Raw genomic sequence first — 15465 nt, forward strand, 5'->3', positions numbered from 1 at the left:
ACTTTTGAATTGGCCAACGGGAAAACCTGCATGTTGGCGGGCCTCGTCCACCGGTTGCCGGGCAGAATTGGCCCGTGGCTTTGACCGAAGAAGAGTCCAGTCATTTGTAATGAAAATAAATACATCTTTATTCAGAGTCAGCCAACTCACCAGCCAGCGCTCCCTGCCATGACAATTGTGCACAACACTAGGAAAAGGAAAGGAATTGGGCATCAGCGGAACATTTATGATGTCATTTCAAGTGAGAGGGTGGCAGAAACGCAACATTGGCCGAGCGACCGACCACCCTTCCTCTTCAAACGGCTTCAGACCGCTGGCGGAAATATCACAGACAGCACAAACAACACGCTGACGGCTAACGCTGGGGAGCTACTTTACGGGAAGATGCTAACGTGTTTGGCCTAAATGTTATGGCGAGCGTGATCTCTCACACACAAACACACGGTGTCGTTACGTGCAATTCCAGACGTGATGCTAACTAAATGCTCTTTTAGCCATCTCCGGTTTGTGTCGGCGTGTTTTGTGCAAAGAAAAGAAAAAAGTGGTAAGCGCTTCCCTTCTTGGGCTTGCGGTCGCCGTCCCACCTCCCACGGCAGTGTAGTCGACCTTCAGTGTTGCTCTCTGACAGTGTTTGGGAAGCGGCCCGGGAGGATCAGGGACGGGAGGCCTCGTTGGTCCCTCCGTTGGTCCCCCCGTTAGTTCCCGTCAGCTCCTTTAGGATCTCCCGCCGCACATCCTCGCGGATCTAGGGGGCAAAAATCCATCAACACACACACAGTGACCCAGGATGGACGTCAAGGAAAGCCGAGCGGCACAGTGACATTCCGGCATCTCACCTCTGCGATAAGCCGCTGCAGGTGGTCGGCCGCCGACTCTGGCTCCGCCTCCACCGCCGCCTCCTCCTCCTCCTCCTGTCCCTTCGGTCCACCTCGGCGAGGGGGAGCCGCCGGGGTGATGTTGACGGTGGCTCGGTACACGGCGGGTCGGTTCGGCGCGCCGGCCATCCGCTCCGACTGGTTCATCTCCGAGCGGAGGAGGCGCTGCTCCCTCAGGAGCTCGGACACCTGCATACGTGCGTGCGACGGCATGGTTAGCTTTAGCCCCATTTTTTTGCCACTTGAACCTTTAACAGGGCCCAATTTGGGCAAGCGTACTGACCGGCTCGGTGGCTCGAAGCGCCCAGTCGGCGGAAAGGCGGTCCGTGCCGGCGCCCTGACAAACGAGGTCAAAGCACAACAAAGAGGTCAGCGTCAGGGCTTCCCATTTCATTTGGAAATCAGACTGCTTTTGGTTTTTGCGACCGGCCAGGATTCATGGTGTCCGTCAAAAGTTGGACACGAGTGTATTACCATTGCTCTCTGCCTCATTTTGAGTCACCACAGAAGGATAAAAAAAGGGGTTTGTTTTTTTCTCTCTCGGCCAATTGACGAGTGAAGAAAAGCCTGTGCGCTTGCCTTGCGTGGCGGCGGTGGCGGCGGTGGCGCCACCACGTCCAGGAGTTTGTCCTCCAGCTGTTGCTCCAACTCCAAGAGTTGTTCCCTGACGGCCGAGCGCAGAGTCTCCAGCTCTTCCACTTCCATCCTGGACACCCACCAAACCACAAACCACAAACACACCCAAATGTGTAAATACAAATACTATGAAAACAGAAGAGACACGAAGAGAGCGTCCAAGGCAAACATTCAAGTGGTGTCACACACCCACACACACACACACACCCACGGACCTGTCGACGGGGCTCAGGTGTTTGTAAACCAGCGCCTGCTGGCGTCCCAGCGACGTCTCCAGGTGGCTCATCTGCGCTCGGAAGAGGCTCAAACTGCGCCGTTTCCGCCGCAGTTCCTCCAAAGCCTGTGGCGGGCGGGGAAAGGTCAGTTGGGGCAAAGACACCTCCGCCGTCGCCGCCACTTACCTCTTGGCAGGAGTCTTCGGGGAACAGGTCCCAGATGTCACTATGCTGCTGTGATGAGACAAAATAAAAAACACTCATTTTAGGAATTTCTCATCATGCAAATGACAGCGACGACGACGACGAAAAGCCACCTGGTTGAGACTGTGAACCGTTCCTCTGATGTCTCGGAGAACCCTCCTCAACTGCGAGGCCTCGCCGGAAGACGCCGGGATCCACCCGCAATGGGCGCCGGGATCGGGACAAATGCCCGGAGACGCCGGGTAGGCGCCAAGACCGCCACCCGGGTGAAACTCCGGGCCCCCGCGGCGGGGGCCGGGACCGGGCTGAGCCGGATGAGGCGGGCTGTGGGGCACCGAACGCCAGGCCGCCTGCTGCTCGCCGCCGGAGCAGTGGGAGGAGGGGAGGCTCCACAGGCTGCCGTAGTGAGGGGGAATTCCCCGGGGGAGCTGCGGCGAGGCGGCGTACGGCTGGAGCAGGTTGGGGAGGCTGCCGTAGGGATGAAAACACGCGCCGGGGGCGGGGTAAGGGCCGGCCCGCTGGACCCGGGGGGCCCACGGTGGCGTCTCGGGCCCGGGGCTGGGGCACGGGAACGGGAAAATATCCGGATCGGGGGCGCCGCCCCGTGGCCAGCGTGCGTGGCGCTCGCCGCAGAGATCGGGGACGCTCTGCGTCATCCAGGGCCAATCGGCGGGGGGGCTGGCGCACCGCGGGAAGCCGTCCGCCTCGCCGCCGCAATCCCACGCCTTTTGGGCCCCGGGGACCCGGGCGGGCGGGGGGCCGGCCTCCGGGGGGTCCGCGTCGGGCTCCGGGACGTAGCGGAAGGAGTAGTGAGGCTGGCCCGGACACGGCCGACCGCCGTCCAACTGGATCCTGACGGAGGACACCACCCTGCCGGGGTACAGCAGGGAGGAGGGCAGGGACGAGGACCTTTGCAGGGGAAGGCCGCTTCTCCTGGGGCGCGCCTGGCCCAGACGCTGCTTCACGCGACTCAGGGCGCTCAGGACGGGGGAGTCCACGGAGGGGGGGCGGAAGGCAGGCGACGGATTTGGCTCCTCCTCCGGAGGAGGAGGAAGAATTTCCGGGGATTCCGAAGGCCTCGGACGTGCCGGAGAAATGTTCTTGGGGAGCTGGTGGGCCGTGTACTGCGGGACCACCAGCTGGGAAATCTCCTGCTCCCATTCCCGACATGCCGGCTCCTTTGCTTCGTCGGCGGGTTGGGGACTGCGGACTCTGGGGGTCTCGGCTTCTCGGACGCTGGGAATCGGATGGGACTCGTCGTCCTCGCCCGCCGGTTGGCCAAGTAATTGTTGGGGGTCGCTGCAAGCAACAGCTTCTGCTTGGCCGTTGGCGGCTTCCCAATCCTCAAGCCCAGAAATCAGTGGAGACTCCTCCTCCACCTCCTCTCCCTCCTCCTGCTCATCCACGCCGGCCAGTTCCCGAAGCGACTCTTGGGGCTCCCCAGAAGCCGCCTCAGACTCCTCTGCCTGGCGAGCCAGTTCCATACCCCGGAGCCCGCGAGACGATTGCGATTCTTCAACGGGCCAGGCGGGGGCCGACTCCCGGATCTTGGAAATGGGTTCGGAAGGTTGCGGGCCGTCACCCGCTTCCGGCTGGCCGTCCCGGGCCAGGGGGAGGGCTTCGGACCCGGAGAGGCCGGTGTACGAAAAGGGTTGGGGTGGGTCCCGGGCGACGGGTGTGGCCGTGTCGCGCGAAGAGTTGGACGTGGACGTGATGGTGTTTTCGCTGTCGCAGCTGTCGCTGCTCCCTTGAACCTGAACACAGAAAACAAGTCAGCCCCTCAGGATTTGTCAGGAGTTGCCTCTTATTTAGAAAACGGCTCAAGAAGTAGTAGTACACCTTGAGGTTGGCGTCGGCGGACGAGGTCTCCTCGGCGAAGCCGCTGCTGCCCTCCGAACGCTGGCTGGCCGTCCTGCGCAAATCTGGCGAAAGGCCCAAAAAAAGCTGCGTTAACGCCGGCCGTCAGACTGACGTCAGAGGGAAATTTGGCGGGGGGCCAGAAAGTGAAATGAAACAGGCGCCGCCACTCACCTGAGCTTGGGCGGCTTCCCGAGACGACAGCCTCGTCCTCGTTGCTCTGGATCTGGGGCGAGACCGACCACTTTTACCACGGGTTGACAATAAATAAATATAAAAAAAAACAAAGAAAGATAACAACGCGGAAGGGACCGGCCAGCTGTGGCAAAGAGATAAAGTCCAGACAGAGTCGTTATACTATATAAGGCAAAAAAAGCAGGGGGAAAAGCTTTTGACGAGCTCTCAAAAAAAATTGGTGGTATTAAAATGAAGATGAGGAGGGAAAAGTGCTCCAGAACGTCACATTTCAATATTTCTCTACGAGGCGGAAACAAACACTGGGCCTACCTCCTCCATGTCGAAAGAGTCGGCCGCCTCCGCCACACGCCGCTGGGCCACCAGGGGCGGGAGCGGGGGCGGCCGCCGGCCGGCGGGCGCCGGGCGGAGGCGCGCCCGTTGCTGCTCCGCCTCCTCCGCCACCGTCGCCAGCGAGCGCCCCCCGGCGTTCTGGGCGCGCTGGCCCTCCTCGGCCAGGGCGGGCGGCGCCTCGGCCGGGGAGGGGGCGGCCCGAATCGAGGCCGACAGCAAGTTGTGCTTGCTCAGGCTCTTCTTCAGACGGTCGGCCACGCTCAGAGCCTTTTTACTCTGGAAAGGCGTCGGCTTGCCGACGTCTCCGTCCGCGCCTGCGGCCACAAAACCGTCGGCCGACGAGATCCCGGCACAAAGCCATAATCGGCCCGAGTCTCGGTCGGTTACCTTGCTCGCCGCCGCCGCCGCCTCCGACATCGATGCTCTGGACGCTCTGGACGGATTGACCGGAGACGTGGCCGTAGAGCTGGATGAACTGATTGGCCACCGTGGTCAACACCTCGATCTGCCGGAAGCGACCTGCGCCCGATTGGAACTCGTATTTATCTCCAAAGAGTTGAAAAGGGCCCCAAAAAGGCACCCAAAGCCCCCCTCCCCCCCGAGGCCGCCTTTATTGGGAGCCCGGCCGACGTCCGGCCGTCTTTATTTACGTCCGGCCGTCCCGTGGGAGGCGGCGCTTGTGACAAAAGCCTGGAAGTCGTCGGGAACATTCCGGCCGCGCCGCGTCCGTTCCCGGGACGCTTACGTAACGGAGCGGCGCCTTGATTTACGGACGTGTCCGAGTGTTCCCGGCCGGGCTTTTTTTTGCCCTTTAAAAAGCCAGACTCATTATCCTTTACTTCAGAACACTCGGCGTATTTGCTGTCGAGTGACTTAGCAAAAGGGCGACGGCCACGGGAAGAGGGCGAGCGCGGCCGAGAAGAGAAAGCCACTGACTTGTCAAAGCGTAGTTGGGGTTCTCCACCTCCATGCGCTGAAGCTGAGCTTCCAGGTACACCTGCTAGGCACGGGAAGTCAGGTGACCCATGACAAAAGCGGGGGGCGCGCGCGGCCCACCTTGATGTCGATGCCGCGCGCCTGCGACGAGCCGTTGAAGAAGCGCGCCGGGATCCTGGACGAGGCGTCGGGCTCGTCCCTCCCGAAGCCCAGGTTGAGGAGGATCTCCTCGGGGTCCTCTTCGTAAAGGTCCAGCAGCTCCGACACGCTGAGGGCGGCGGCCAAAGGGACGGCCGTCGGCAAAGAGGGACCACGCTACGCACCACTTTCCTCTCCACTCACCTGGATACGTTGCTGCTCTTTCCAGAGCCGGTGGAGTTCATGCTCCGCCCTTTCTCCTTGTAGCGGCTCCTCTTGCGATCCAGGGACTCGCCGCCGCTGTCGGGGGGGGGGGACGGTCTCCGGTCAGCCACGGCGAGCGACCACGCCAGAGCGGACGGCACTCACCGGGACGGCGTGTTGTCGTCGCCGGGCAGGAGGTGGTCGGCTGAAAATAGCCAGACTCTGGTTAATTTGGTGCAAGCAAGCCGGCAAAAAAGTCAAAATAGGAACAAAATCACGAGAAAATACAATGGGACGTGGAAATGGCCCGGAAAGCGGGAAGGACGGCACAGGACGTTAATTGACTTTGAGTGGGCGGGGCCGACCAAACTTGGAGAGAGAGAGAGAATAGGAGGAATTGCACGGAGGTAGGCGGTGGCTTCGGGGGCCTGCCCGGGCTCGTCTGGTGGCGTTTCCGCTTTGGCCTGAAGGCATACCGGTCCATCTCGGCTCATTGGCCGTCGTCCACGGCGACATACGTCCAATCCCTTTTGACGGGGCAGATGAAGCTTCCCTGGTTTGGGGGGGGGGGCTTCCCTCCCAGGTCATTTTGGATCACTGGCTCACTTCCTGTTGATGTTGGTCGGGGCCTCTCTATAACTCGTTTCCTGCTGCTTGACTTTTTGGTGATTTGGGGGCTTCCCAGTCACCATCTATATTGATTTGGGCTGGTATGGGCTGGCGGTTTAAGGGCCGCTTGGGATGATTTGGGGCTTCCTGCACACTTTTCTATTCGCTTAGCTCCCGAGAGAAACATCAACCACGTGGGAAAAATGAGGCCAAAAGACGCAAAAAAAAGCGGGCGACTGACCTTCGGCTCCCAGCGAGAGGTCGTCTTCGAAGCTGCCGCCGTTCCTGGCCGTCCCCGCTGCGGACGCAAACCGGCTCAGTCGGTCATCTGGCACGGGGCCCGAGGCTCGGGCCGGCGCCGTTGGCTTACCTTTGCCCGCGGCCGCGTGCTGATCGTCCAGCGACGCCGTCAACGGGGTCCTACACAAAAACAACAACAACAAAGCCAAGTCAAGAACAATTGGCCCGGAACTTTGTCCACTGGGCAGGAGGAGCGACTCCTCCTTTGTTGACTTTCTCTCGTCTGCCTTTGCGTGCCTGTGTGTGTGTGTGTGTGTGTGCGTGTGCGTGTGTGTATGACTAAGCCAAAAGCAAGTCTTGTGTCAGCGCGCCGAGAGCGAAAGACGCCTTAGCGAGTGGCTGGGTGGTTGGCCACCGTTTCACAAACGCTGGATAAAGTTTACCTGCATTGGTCCAGCCAGTTGGTGATCTTGTTGGGAGAGAGTCCTGCACGAGGGCCATAAAAAAATCTTGCTCATTTGGAGGCAAAAAGTTTCCCTTCCCTCCGTATTTCTCCCCCCCCCCCACGGCGCTCACCCGCTCCGTCGGAGGTCGTCTCGCCGTCCCCCTCGGAACCCGCCAGGCTCTTGCGCATCTCCCGCCAGGTGGAGTCTCTGCTATTGGCCCAGGCCATCCGGCGCATGGACGCCGGGCCGCCGCCTGGTGGAGGGAGGGGGGCGCCGCACGTCAAGGGGCCGTGGCGGCGACGCCCCCGGAGCATTCGGGGAGTACCTGGCGGCGGGATGGGCTCCGGGAGAACGCCGAGACTGTCCATCGTCGCCGTCCGTTACCATTCCGGCGCCTGTGGAGAAAGCGGGCGCAAGCTTTCAAAAGGACGGCCCGAATTTCCCAGATTCCCACTTTCGGCGGCGGCCTTTGAACGCACCTCCGATATGGATATTTTTGTAGTTAGTAGTATTAGTATTTGTAGTTGTTGTTGTTGTTGTACATGGTTAAAGGCGAACTCTGCGCCAGTGGCCACGTGTTGACGTTTTGAATTTGTTTAGGAAAATCTCACGCACGCACGCGCACGCACGCACGCAGCGATACTCCGGACAGGAAGTTGTTGCGCTGCGGGCCGTAAACACTCATTTCCTGTTTCACACGTTGCGGTCATAGTTGGCCTATTTTTGGTCCCGGTCTTCCTTGGTGAGCAAGGCATTTTTTTGGATTCTGTTAGGAATTTTCCAGAATGTCCCTAAATAGTTGCGGTTGGCTGGCCATCGGCTCCAGCACCCCCTCGACCTTGGCGAGATGAAGTGGTACAGAAAACAAAATAATGCCCCTAAAGGGCCTAAACCACCCTATGACGTTTCCCACAAATGTTAATCCACTTTTATTTTGCTAATATAAATAGGATTTTTGCAGTTCTAGATGGCAAGACTGCAAATATATTTCCTTTTTTAGTTAAGATTGACATTTTGGAAACACTGCTGGTTTGATGATGAATGGTGATAGGCCGTGTCCAAAATGAGTTGGACGTCCCTATTTTTATGATGTGATTGAACATTTGGACATAATATTGTCGATAGATGAGTACGTTTATTTTGCTCTTCCGGAGGGGAATGGAGGATGCCATCACACCAGTGATAGCCTTACGCAGTATGTATTATTTTCCATGACGCATGGACGTGTTAAATAAGGAGGCGGTTGAAAACTAAATGAGGGACGGACGCGTGCCAAGATGACAGACAGGAGAGTCCGCGAGGTGACGTGACGTCATCAAACGCGGGCGAGTCCATACGTCGCAACTTGGGCGCCTTTCTGTTGACTTTGGACGTCTTTTTAGACTCACGTCGCGTCGCCTTGCCCGAGCCGTCCGCGACGGCGTGACAATTCGTACTGCAAACATGTCGAGTGAGGGAGAGCACGCGTCACGAATGTGGAGTTTGCCCCTAAACGTCACGGACGAGTTAAGCTAGTTTCCTCAGCGAAAGTTAAACGACGAAACCCAAACGAGGGCGGAACGCGAAGTGAATGTTTGGGAAAGTCACTCACCTTTTTCATGTTCAAGCTTCGCCTCGCTTCCCCGTGGTGTCACGTCGCAAGTGTGAAGAAAAGTGTCAAAAGTTGACCGAACTTGTCAAGACTGGAGTCGTCCCACTCCTGCTCCGTTCTGCTCTGCTCTGCTCTGTTCTGCGCCGCCAATGCCGCTCACGTCCCGCATTCCTTCTTCCGCTTCCTCCTCGCCGTGGCTCGCAGTAGCATAAAGCGGGGAATCAGCGCCCTCTGGCGAACATATTTGGAGCTTACTGCTTCAATTCTTACCCACTAAAAAGGGGGCTACTTTTCAACCACAAGTACAGTGGCATATAGCAATTTAGCCAGTTGCCCCAAAAGGAAATGACTAGCATTTTTCCAAAACCAGCAATAAGTGACTTGAAAATGCCACAACGTCAAACGTTAGGTTTCATTGCTCCCAAAAAAGAGCATTATGGCATGTCACCTTGACTGTTGACTGGAACTTGTGGGCTCATTAGCGATGTGTGCAATGGCTAGCTAGCTAGCTGGCTAGCAGCGCTGCCAGCGTGTGTTTTAGCTTGCTTTGCATAATTACACAAGCGTCGTCCAACTCGTTTCCTGGCTTCGAGCTTCTTTCCGAGCGAGTTGGCAACTTCAATAGGCACACGTCCCAATGCACACTTTGATGTGCTCATCAAAAGATGCTAACACATGAGAGGCTAACTTCAACAAAGATTAACCACCAAACGGATGCTAGCACGAAGCGCTAATGATGCTAATCGCAAATAGTTCAGTGACAAGATTTCCTCAATAAAATGAGCCCAGGCACAAAATCAATTGTTGCTGACAGACTTTATAAATTAATAAAAACATCTTGTGATCCCCATCACACCCCACAAGTTGATCAGATGGAAGAAAATAAAAACATTTAAAAAATATTCCTTTTACCTTCCCAAAGTTGAGCATCTGCACACAATAGTTTTGTTCCTAGACTTTGCATGTTTTTGCATAGTTGGCACAGGAGAAAACTGGCAAGAAAATAAAAAACGTGGCACCAGAAGAAAACAAAGTCCAACAAGGGACACCGCTAGAGTTGACGCATTTTTTTCCCTTTTCTAGAATCCCTTTTCTGTCACCTAATATGACAAGTGACAATGTGCCCATGGCGTGGGCAAAGGGGGTCATTAAAAAGAACAAAGTACACAAATGCAGGATGAAAAAGTCCCTTTCTTACAAGACAAACAAAAGTCATTTTTTAAGTGCTTAGTGGGATAAAACCAGATGACGCAGATTACACAAAAGTGACGGACGTGTTAGCGGTTAGCACCAAATAGAAGTCAAAGGACACCCAGATGAAGTTCCTCACTGGTCCAAACTGGCCCTAAAGTGGCGTTAATGGTCCAAACCGTGTAGAAAACTCTGGGGCGGGGGGTCAAAGCGGAGGTCCGGACCGCCTCAGTCACTTGCAGGTATGTTCAAATGTCAGTAGAAATCTGTGATGTCAGTTCAAATCAAAGAAAACAAAAATGAGGAAATGAGCCACTTGGCACACAGCTTTTCCAAAATAAAAGGCCTGCCCGGAGGACGTTACAAACAACAAAAAGGTTAGTGTTTGGCATACGCTCCGCGGAGCCCACGGCACGTCATCTGTCTGTCATCGGCCCGCCCGCCAACCGGCTGGTGGTCACGGCTCCATGTCCGAGCGGGTCGCCACAGCCTACTCTTCGGCGTGGGCTCGGACGCGGGCAAAGGGCAGCGCCACGGCGTGCTCCTGGGCCAAGGCGGCCAGCTCCTTGAGAAACTCGCAGAAGATGACGGCGGCGTAGACGGCGTTCTTCACGCGCAGCGCCTCCGCCTGCTTCTCCAGACCCGAGGCGCCGCGGAAGAGGGCGCCGTGCAGCGTCTGGCCTCCCGCCCGCACGTGCGCCAGGGCCGTCTGCGCGGCGCCGCGGCTCCGGGCGGGGCTGTCGGCGTGGCGCAGCAGCAGCTCGCCCAGGGACGACTTGCGACTCTTGACTGCCGCGAGAGAAGGCGGCCGGGCGGGCGGGTCAGCCGGCGAGCCCGCGGTCGGTCGGCGTCCCATCTCACCTAGCGAGTCGGAGCGACGGAGGGGGGGCGCGCCGCCGGCGGTGGCCGGACAGCTCCAATCCAGCGTCCCCCGCGCCACCAGGTACTGCTGGGCTTTCCTCAGCATGGCGGGGAAGTCCTCGTGGGAGGCGGCGAAGGCCTCGATCCGGTTCTTCACCGAGCCCAGGACCTGGACGGAGGCAAGGAGGCAAATGCTACGACCGTATCACCGGGGACCGCCCGGCTCCTCCTACCTGGATGAGAGACTTGACGCTGGGCTGGAAGACCATGTTGGTGTTGAGCAGGAAGGAGCGCAGCAGCGGCTGAGGGTAGCACGCCAGACGCGCCACCGCGCCCGTCAGCAGGATGTTGACGTAGAGCGAGTTGTGCGGCATGTTCTCCAGCTTGGCCAGCAGCGCCGCCAGCAGGGGACCTAAACGCGGCGGCACGCGGCGGCACGCCCAAATCACAAGTCGCTGACAGAGAGCCTCTCTTTGGTAAATCAAAGACATCAAGCCTTTGGTCACTCTTACCCGTGTAGGGTTGGCACGAGCCCGGAACCAGAGGTCTGGCCGGACCGTGGGGAACAGATCGGGATCCTCCTCCTCCTCCTCCTCCTCCTCCTCCTCCTCCTCCTCCTCCTCCTCCTCCCTCGCCGTCGGCAGCCATTCGCTCGTCCTCGTCCGAAGGCGCGCGCTCCTCCGCGCCGTCGTCCCGGGTATCGGCGGGAGATGGTTCCGGGACTTCCCGGATCAGACTCTCCGCCGTGGCGTCGAGGGGCGCCGGAGCCGCCCCGTCGCCGTCTTCAAGACGTCCCTTCCGATTGGAGTTCTCGTCCAAAAACTCCCGGTGGTCCCGCTTGGCCTTCTTGGCTTCCTGTTGTCTGTCTTGACCCGGCCGCGCCGTCCCGTCGCCCGGGGCCGGCGACGGGGGCGAGCCGGCCGGCAAAGGGGCGGAGCCCGGCGCCGGGGAGCCGGATTCGGAGAGGGCTTCTTCTCGCCGGAGGCCTCGTTTCTTGGAACGCGGCGTCAGGCCCACGCCGTCGTTCTGCCCGGCGCCGACGTCCCACTCGCCGCCGCTTTTCTCGGGGGAGGGGTCCTCGCCGTCGTAAGGCGCCGACCAGTCGCCACAGGCCCAGGAGCAGAGCTCGATGCCTCGCCGGGCGTCCTTCAGGTAGTCCAGGTAGCCCGAATCCCAGGCCAGGACTTCGGGCGGCCCCCGACGGGCCGGGCTGCCGGGCGACTCGGCGGGCGTCTCCGGGGCGAGGGACGGAGATCCCGAGGCGCTCTGCTGGCGGATGAAGAAGGCCAAGCGGGAGGGAGTGGCGGGTTTGGCCTCGGCGTGGTGGCCCGCTGCAAAAAGACGGCAATTGGCTCCACGGCTCCAAACGGTCCCGGTCCCGGCACCCACCTTTGTTCCTGAGCGCGACCTCCTCGTCCCACGAGGCCCGGCAGCACTCGGGGATGAGGGACAAGAACTTGCGGGCGCATTTGCCGTACGTGTCCGGCTCCCGGATGGCGCGCCGCTGACTCAGCATGACGTGGCCGCACGGCAACAGGTACCTACGGACGGGAGGACGGACAGTGACGCGGAGGACGGACAGAGACGCGGCAGACGGCGTACCTGAAGACCAGCTGCAGCATGATGTCTTCGCAGTTGAAGGAGAGGAGCGTCCGGAAGAGGCTCAGCGACACCATGCACAGCTGCAACGTTAATAAAAACAAGGAAATGACCACTTTTGAAAATGACAAAAAAAAGCCCGAAGCCCGCCCGACCCTGGAATTGCCGCCGATGCGCGCCAACAGCGTGTCCAGGACGGAGCGCTCGTCCAGCCGATGAAGCAGGATGAAGCGCAGGAAGGTCTTCAGCAGGGCCGTCTCGCTCACGCTGCGCAGGAACAGCTCCAGGTAGGCCGTGCTGGCGATGGTCTCGTCCACAGACGACTGTGGGCGGGCCCAGGACAAAAGGCGGCGGTAAGAGCCGCCACCACGCAACGCAGCGCGACCACGCTCACCTTGTAGAGGGCGGGCGCCACCACGGGCACCAGGAAGCCGTTGTGCAGGTAGTCCAGGAGCTGCGAGCGCACGGCCGGGTGGGCCACCTGCGCCACCGCGTCGCAGAACTCCAGCGAGTTCATGAAGACCACCAGCGACGACTCGCCCATCCAGTCCTCGCGCCGCAGGGCGTGCCAGTCGTCCCCGCGCACCTCCATCTTGCGGGGCAGCGACGAGTAGAGGGCGCTCAGACCCGTGGCCAGCACCTGTGCCGGCCAGAGGGAGACCAGATGACGCCACCGCCGACCGCCGCTCCGTCGGGAGAAACACCGTCCTTACCGGGCAAAAGTAGGAATTGTGGGCAATGTGGCGCGCCACGCCGCGGTGGCCCGCCGAGGCCGCCATGACCAGCAGCAGGGCGTCGCGGGCCTGCTGCCCCACGTCGCCCTCGCGGTGGATGAAGGGGACCAGCAGGGAGAAGATGAGCGGGTCGGACGAGTCCCTCCGCGCCGGGGTCGGCGCCGGGGTCGGCGCCGGGGTCGGCGCCGCCCGGAACAAGGTCTCCAGCAGGGGCGGCTGACGGGCGGCGCGCACGCACACCTGACCGAGGACAATCTCGGTGGGGGCGCGGACATTTGGAATCTGCCGGGAGGCCCCGCCCGCGCGGCTCACCTGATTGAGAAGAAGAACCAGGCCGTTCTCCAGCGCGGGGGGGCAGCCTCGCTCCGGGGGGGCGCAGGCCCCCACCAGGCCCAGCAGCGGCTGCAGGACGGCGGGGCGGCGCAGCAGGGCCTGCCGCGATTGGCCGATCAGCATCTCGAAGAGCCGCAACAGCGCCCCCAGGCTGTCGGGGTCGGGCCCGCGCCGCAGGTGCCAGAGCAGGAGGCGCTCCAGCACCCGCTCGCGGACCGTCAGGCGTAGGAGGGGGCCATCTCCGTGGTCGTCGTCGTCATGGTCGCCGTCCCCCTCGCCTTGGCCGTCCCCCTCGCCCTCGCCAAGGCTACGGCCGGGGCGCTCCTCGGCCAGCAGGCAGAACATCTGGTCGCTGTGGTTGGTGACGGCGATGAGGTCGTCGACGGAGCGCGACGGCTCCTTCCGCTCCAGAACCTGGCGAAGCTGCCGGGGTGACACGCCCAATATACGGTCAGTTTCAAAGGGTGCGGGCGTCGCATTTTGTCCGCTAGAATTTGCCTCTTTTATTATGACTCCATTTGTTCACACTTGTTTTGGTGTTGAACGCCCGTTAAAGCAGATGATTGCACCTGATAACAACGTGTGACTTCCTTAAAAAACACGAAAGTCACATTCTGTATTTAAAAAAAAAAAAGTGCGACTTAAATAAAAATATGACTTTGATAAAAGTACTTACTTGTCTCCAGTGGTTCTCAAAGACCATGAGGCAGGTTTCGGGGTCTGCGGTGCAGGAGGGCGACTCTTGGGGGACGGTGGCGGCGGCAGCGGCGGGGCCCCCGCGACCTGAGCGGACGGGGGTGGCCCGCGGCGTCAACCTGCTCAGCCAGCTCATCTCGGGCAGGCGGGCGGGCGAGTGGGCGTTCTATTTAAGGGCGGGAGCCCGTCCACGTCACTCAAGGCTCAGACGCAGGAAATGCCGCAACCCGACTCTCTCGGGCCAGAAGCCATCACCCACTCTGCCGCCGCCGCCGCCGCGCCATTGTCGCTGTTGACCACAACAACAACAACAAATCATTTTAGGGAACCTATGGGTTACTTCTTGTACAATTTGGATCATTTCTTGTTGATTTTGGCCATTTCCAGATCAATATTCAACAAATTTGAAATGTGTACTTTGCAAGTTGAAGTCAACAGTAACAGATGATCCACACAAGTTATTCACCAGGAATCTCCGGCGACCTTTCGACTCGTCGCCGGTGACTAAGTGTCCGGGAGTTAACTTTTAAACGCTGTCACCGCTGACCGCGGTAAATTTTGCGGCCATTAAGAGAGAGAAAAACGTCAACGAAACTCACCGTAAATCAACAGACGTCTGAGGAACAAGTCAAGACGGGAAGGCGGCGGTGTTGAAGTAAAGTGAGCGCCCGCCCGGCCCTCTCAAGAACTTTGCACCTCGGGGTGGGGCCCGCGCTCAACACCGACACCTTTTTTTTCCCCTTTCACTTGATCTTTAACCAACGAACACCGGAGAAAAATACCACGTTTAGACCTAGAAGAAAAGAAAGAAATGTATTATCATGACCTGCCACTGACAACGACAAATTTCCCATTCATTTAAAAGGGGAGGACTGGACTAGTCATTATTATTCACAGCAGGAGGAGGAGGAACGTTAATCATCGTCAATGGCACTCAACCAAACTAGTGATAGCAACATTCCCCTAATTTGAAAACATGAATAATACTCGAGATTTGAAGGCACGCAGGTAATATACCCGTTATCACTGGTATATTATCATGTCCACATTATTGACTGTAATAGAGTAGAAATATTCTTTTCGGAATACGACGCGGTAATGACCAAATAATAGTAAGAATGAATCATGATGTCATGGCTTGCTAGCTCTCACCTTGTTTCGCCGTCCAGTGGCTGGGCTTTTACGGCTAGTAGGCTAAAGGCTAACGGCTAAGAGCACCGTTCAAGTCAGCGCGGTGCCCGTCGGCGGCGACGCGATACGAGCGGCTGCGGCGGCGACTCGGTGGAGGACCGTGGGGTAGCTGGAGCGAGGGAGGTGACGAGAGAAAAAAGGGGCAGGGAATCGCCGTCGGGGCGGCGGCGCATCTTGTTAGCCACGCGCCAAGTCAACACACAAGACGGGCGGAAAGGAAAAGGAACGGGACGTCCGAGAGGAACAAGCCAGCAGTCAGTCGTTTCGGTCGTCAGTCAGTCCGGCAGTCCTGCAGGCAGGCAGGCAGTCAGTCAGTCAGTCTGGGCTCATTCCCGAGCTGTCGCCATCTTGGATGGATGCGAGTCCGCCCAAGATGTGACG

The 15465-nt window shown here is 59.2% G+C and overlaps 2 protein-coding genes across 4 annotated transcripts; both read right to left on the reverse strand.

The window, feature by feature from the left end:
* Window positions 1-110: 110 nt before the first annotated feature.
* itprid2 (ITPR interacting domain containing 2) lies at window positions 111-8683 on the reverse strand. Of its 3 annotated transcripts, none has more exons than XM_077728216.1 (21): window positions 8480-8683; window positions 7214-7283; window positions 7019-7141; window positions 6886-6928; window positions 6573-6622; window positions 6444-6500; window positions 5759-5798; window positions 5594-5689; window positions 5372-5519; window positions 5252-5315; window positions 4703-4834; window positions 4295-4629; window positions 3962-4031; window positions 3770-3852; window positions 2044-3684; window positions 1913-1960; window positions 1727-1851; window positions 1455-1581; window positions 1159-1212; window positions 837-1064; window positions 111-745 (listed from the first exon to the last, which is right to left on the reverse strand). In XM_077728216.1, the coding sequence occupies exons 2-21, from the start codon at window positions 7254-7256 to the stop codon at window positions 653-655; spliced, it is 3600 nt and encodes a 1199-aa protein (XP_077584342.1). In that variant the 5' UTR covers window positions 7257-7283; window positions 8480-8683; the 3' UTR covers window positions 111-652. The 3 variants fall into 3 exon arrangements, with proteins under 3 accessions (XP_077584342.1, XP_077584343.1, XP_077584344.1); XM_077728217.1 differs by having other exon boundaries at window positions 5252-5312; window positions 8480-8681; XM_077728218.1 differs by having other exon boundaries at window positions 3962-4013; window positions 5252-5312; window positions 8480-8680.
* A 593-nt stretch (window positions 8684-9276) lies between these two features.
* Window positions 9277-15448, reverse strand: fhip1b (FHF complex subunit HOOK interacting protein 1B). Its single transcript, XM_077728220.1, has 13 exons — window positions 15046-15448; window positions 14493-14686; window positions 13874-14182; window positions 13177-13620; window positions 12844-13104; window positions 12525-12770; window positions 12286-12453; window positions 12134-12213; window positions 11921-12072; window positions 11044-11862; window positions 10765-10943; window positions 10532-10700; window positions 9277-10459 (listed from the first exon to the last, which is right to left on the reverse strand). The coding sequence occupies exons 3-13, from the start codon at window positions 14027-14029 to the stop codon at window positions 10161-10163; spliced, it is 2973 nt and encodes a 990-aa protein (XP_077584346.1). The 5' UTR covers window positions 14030-14182; window positions 14493-14686; window positions 15046-15448; the 3' UTR covers window positions 9277-10160.
* Window positions 15449-15465: the final 17 nt, after the last annotated feature.

This window comes from Stigmatopora nigra, chromosome 11 (genome assembly GCF_051989575.1).
Source record: "Stigmatopora nigra isolate UIUO_SnigA chromosome 11, RoL_Snig_1.1, whole genome shotgun sequence".
Lineage (NCBI taxonomy): Eukaryota > Metazoa > Chordata > Actinopteri > Syngnathiformes > Syngnathidae > Stigmatopora > Stigmatopora nigra.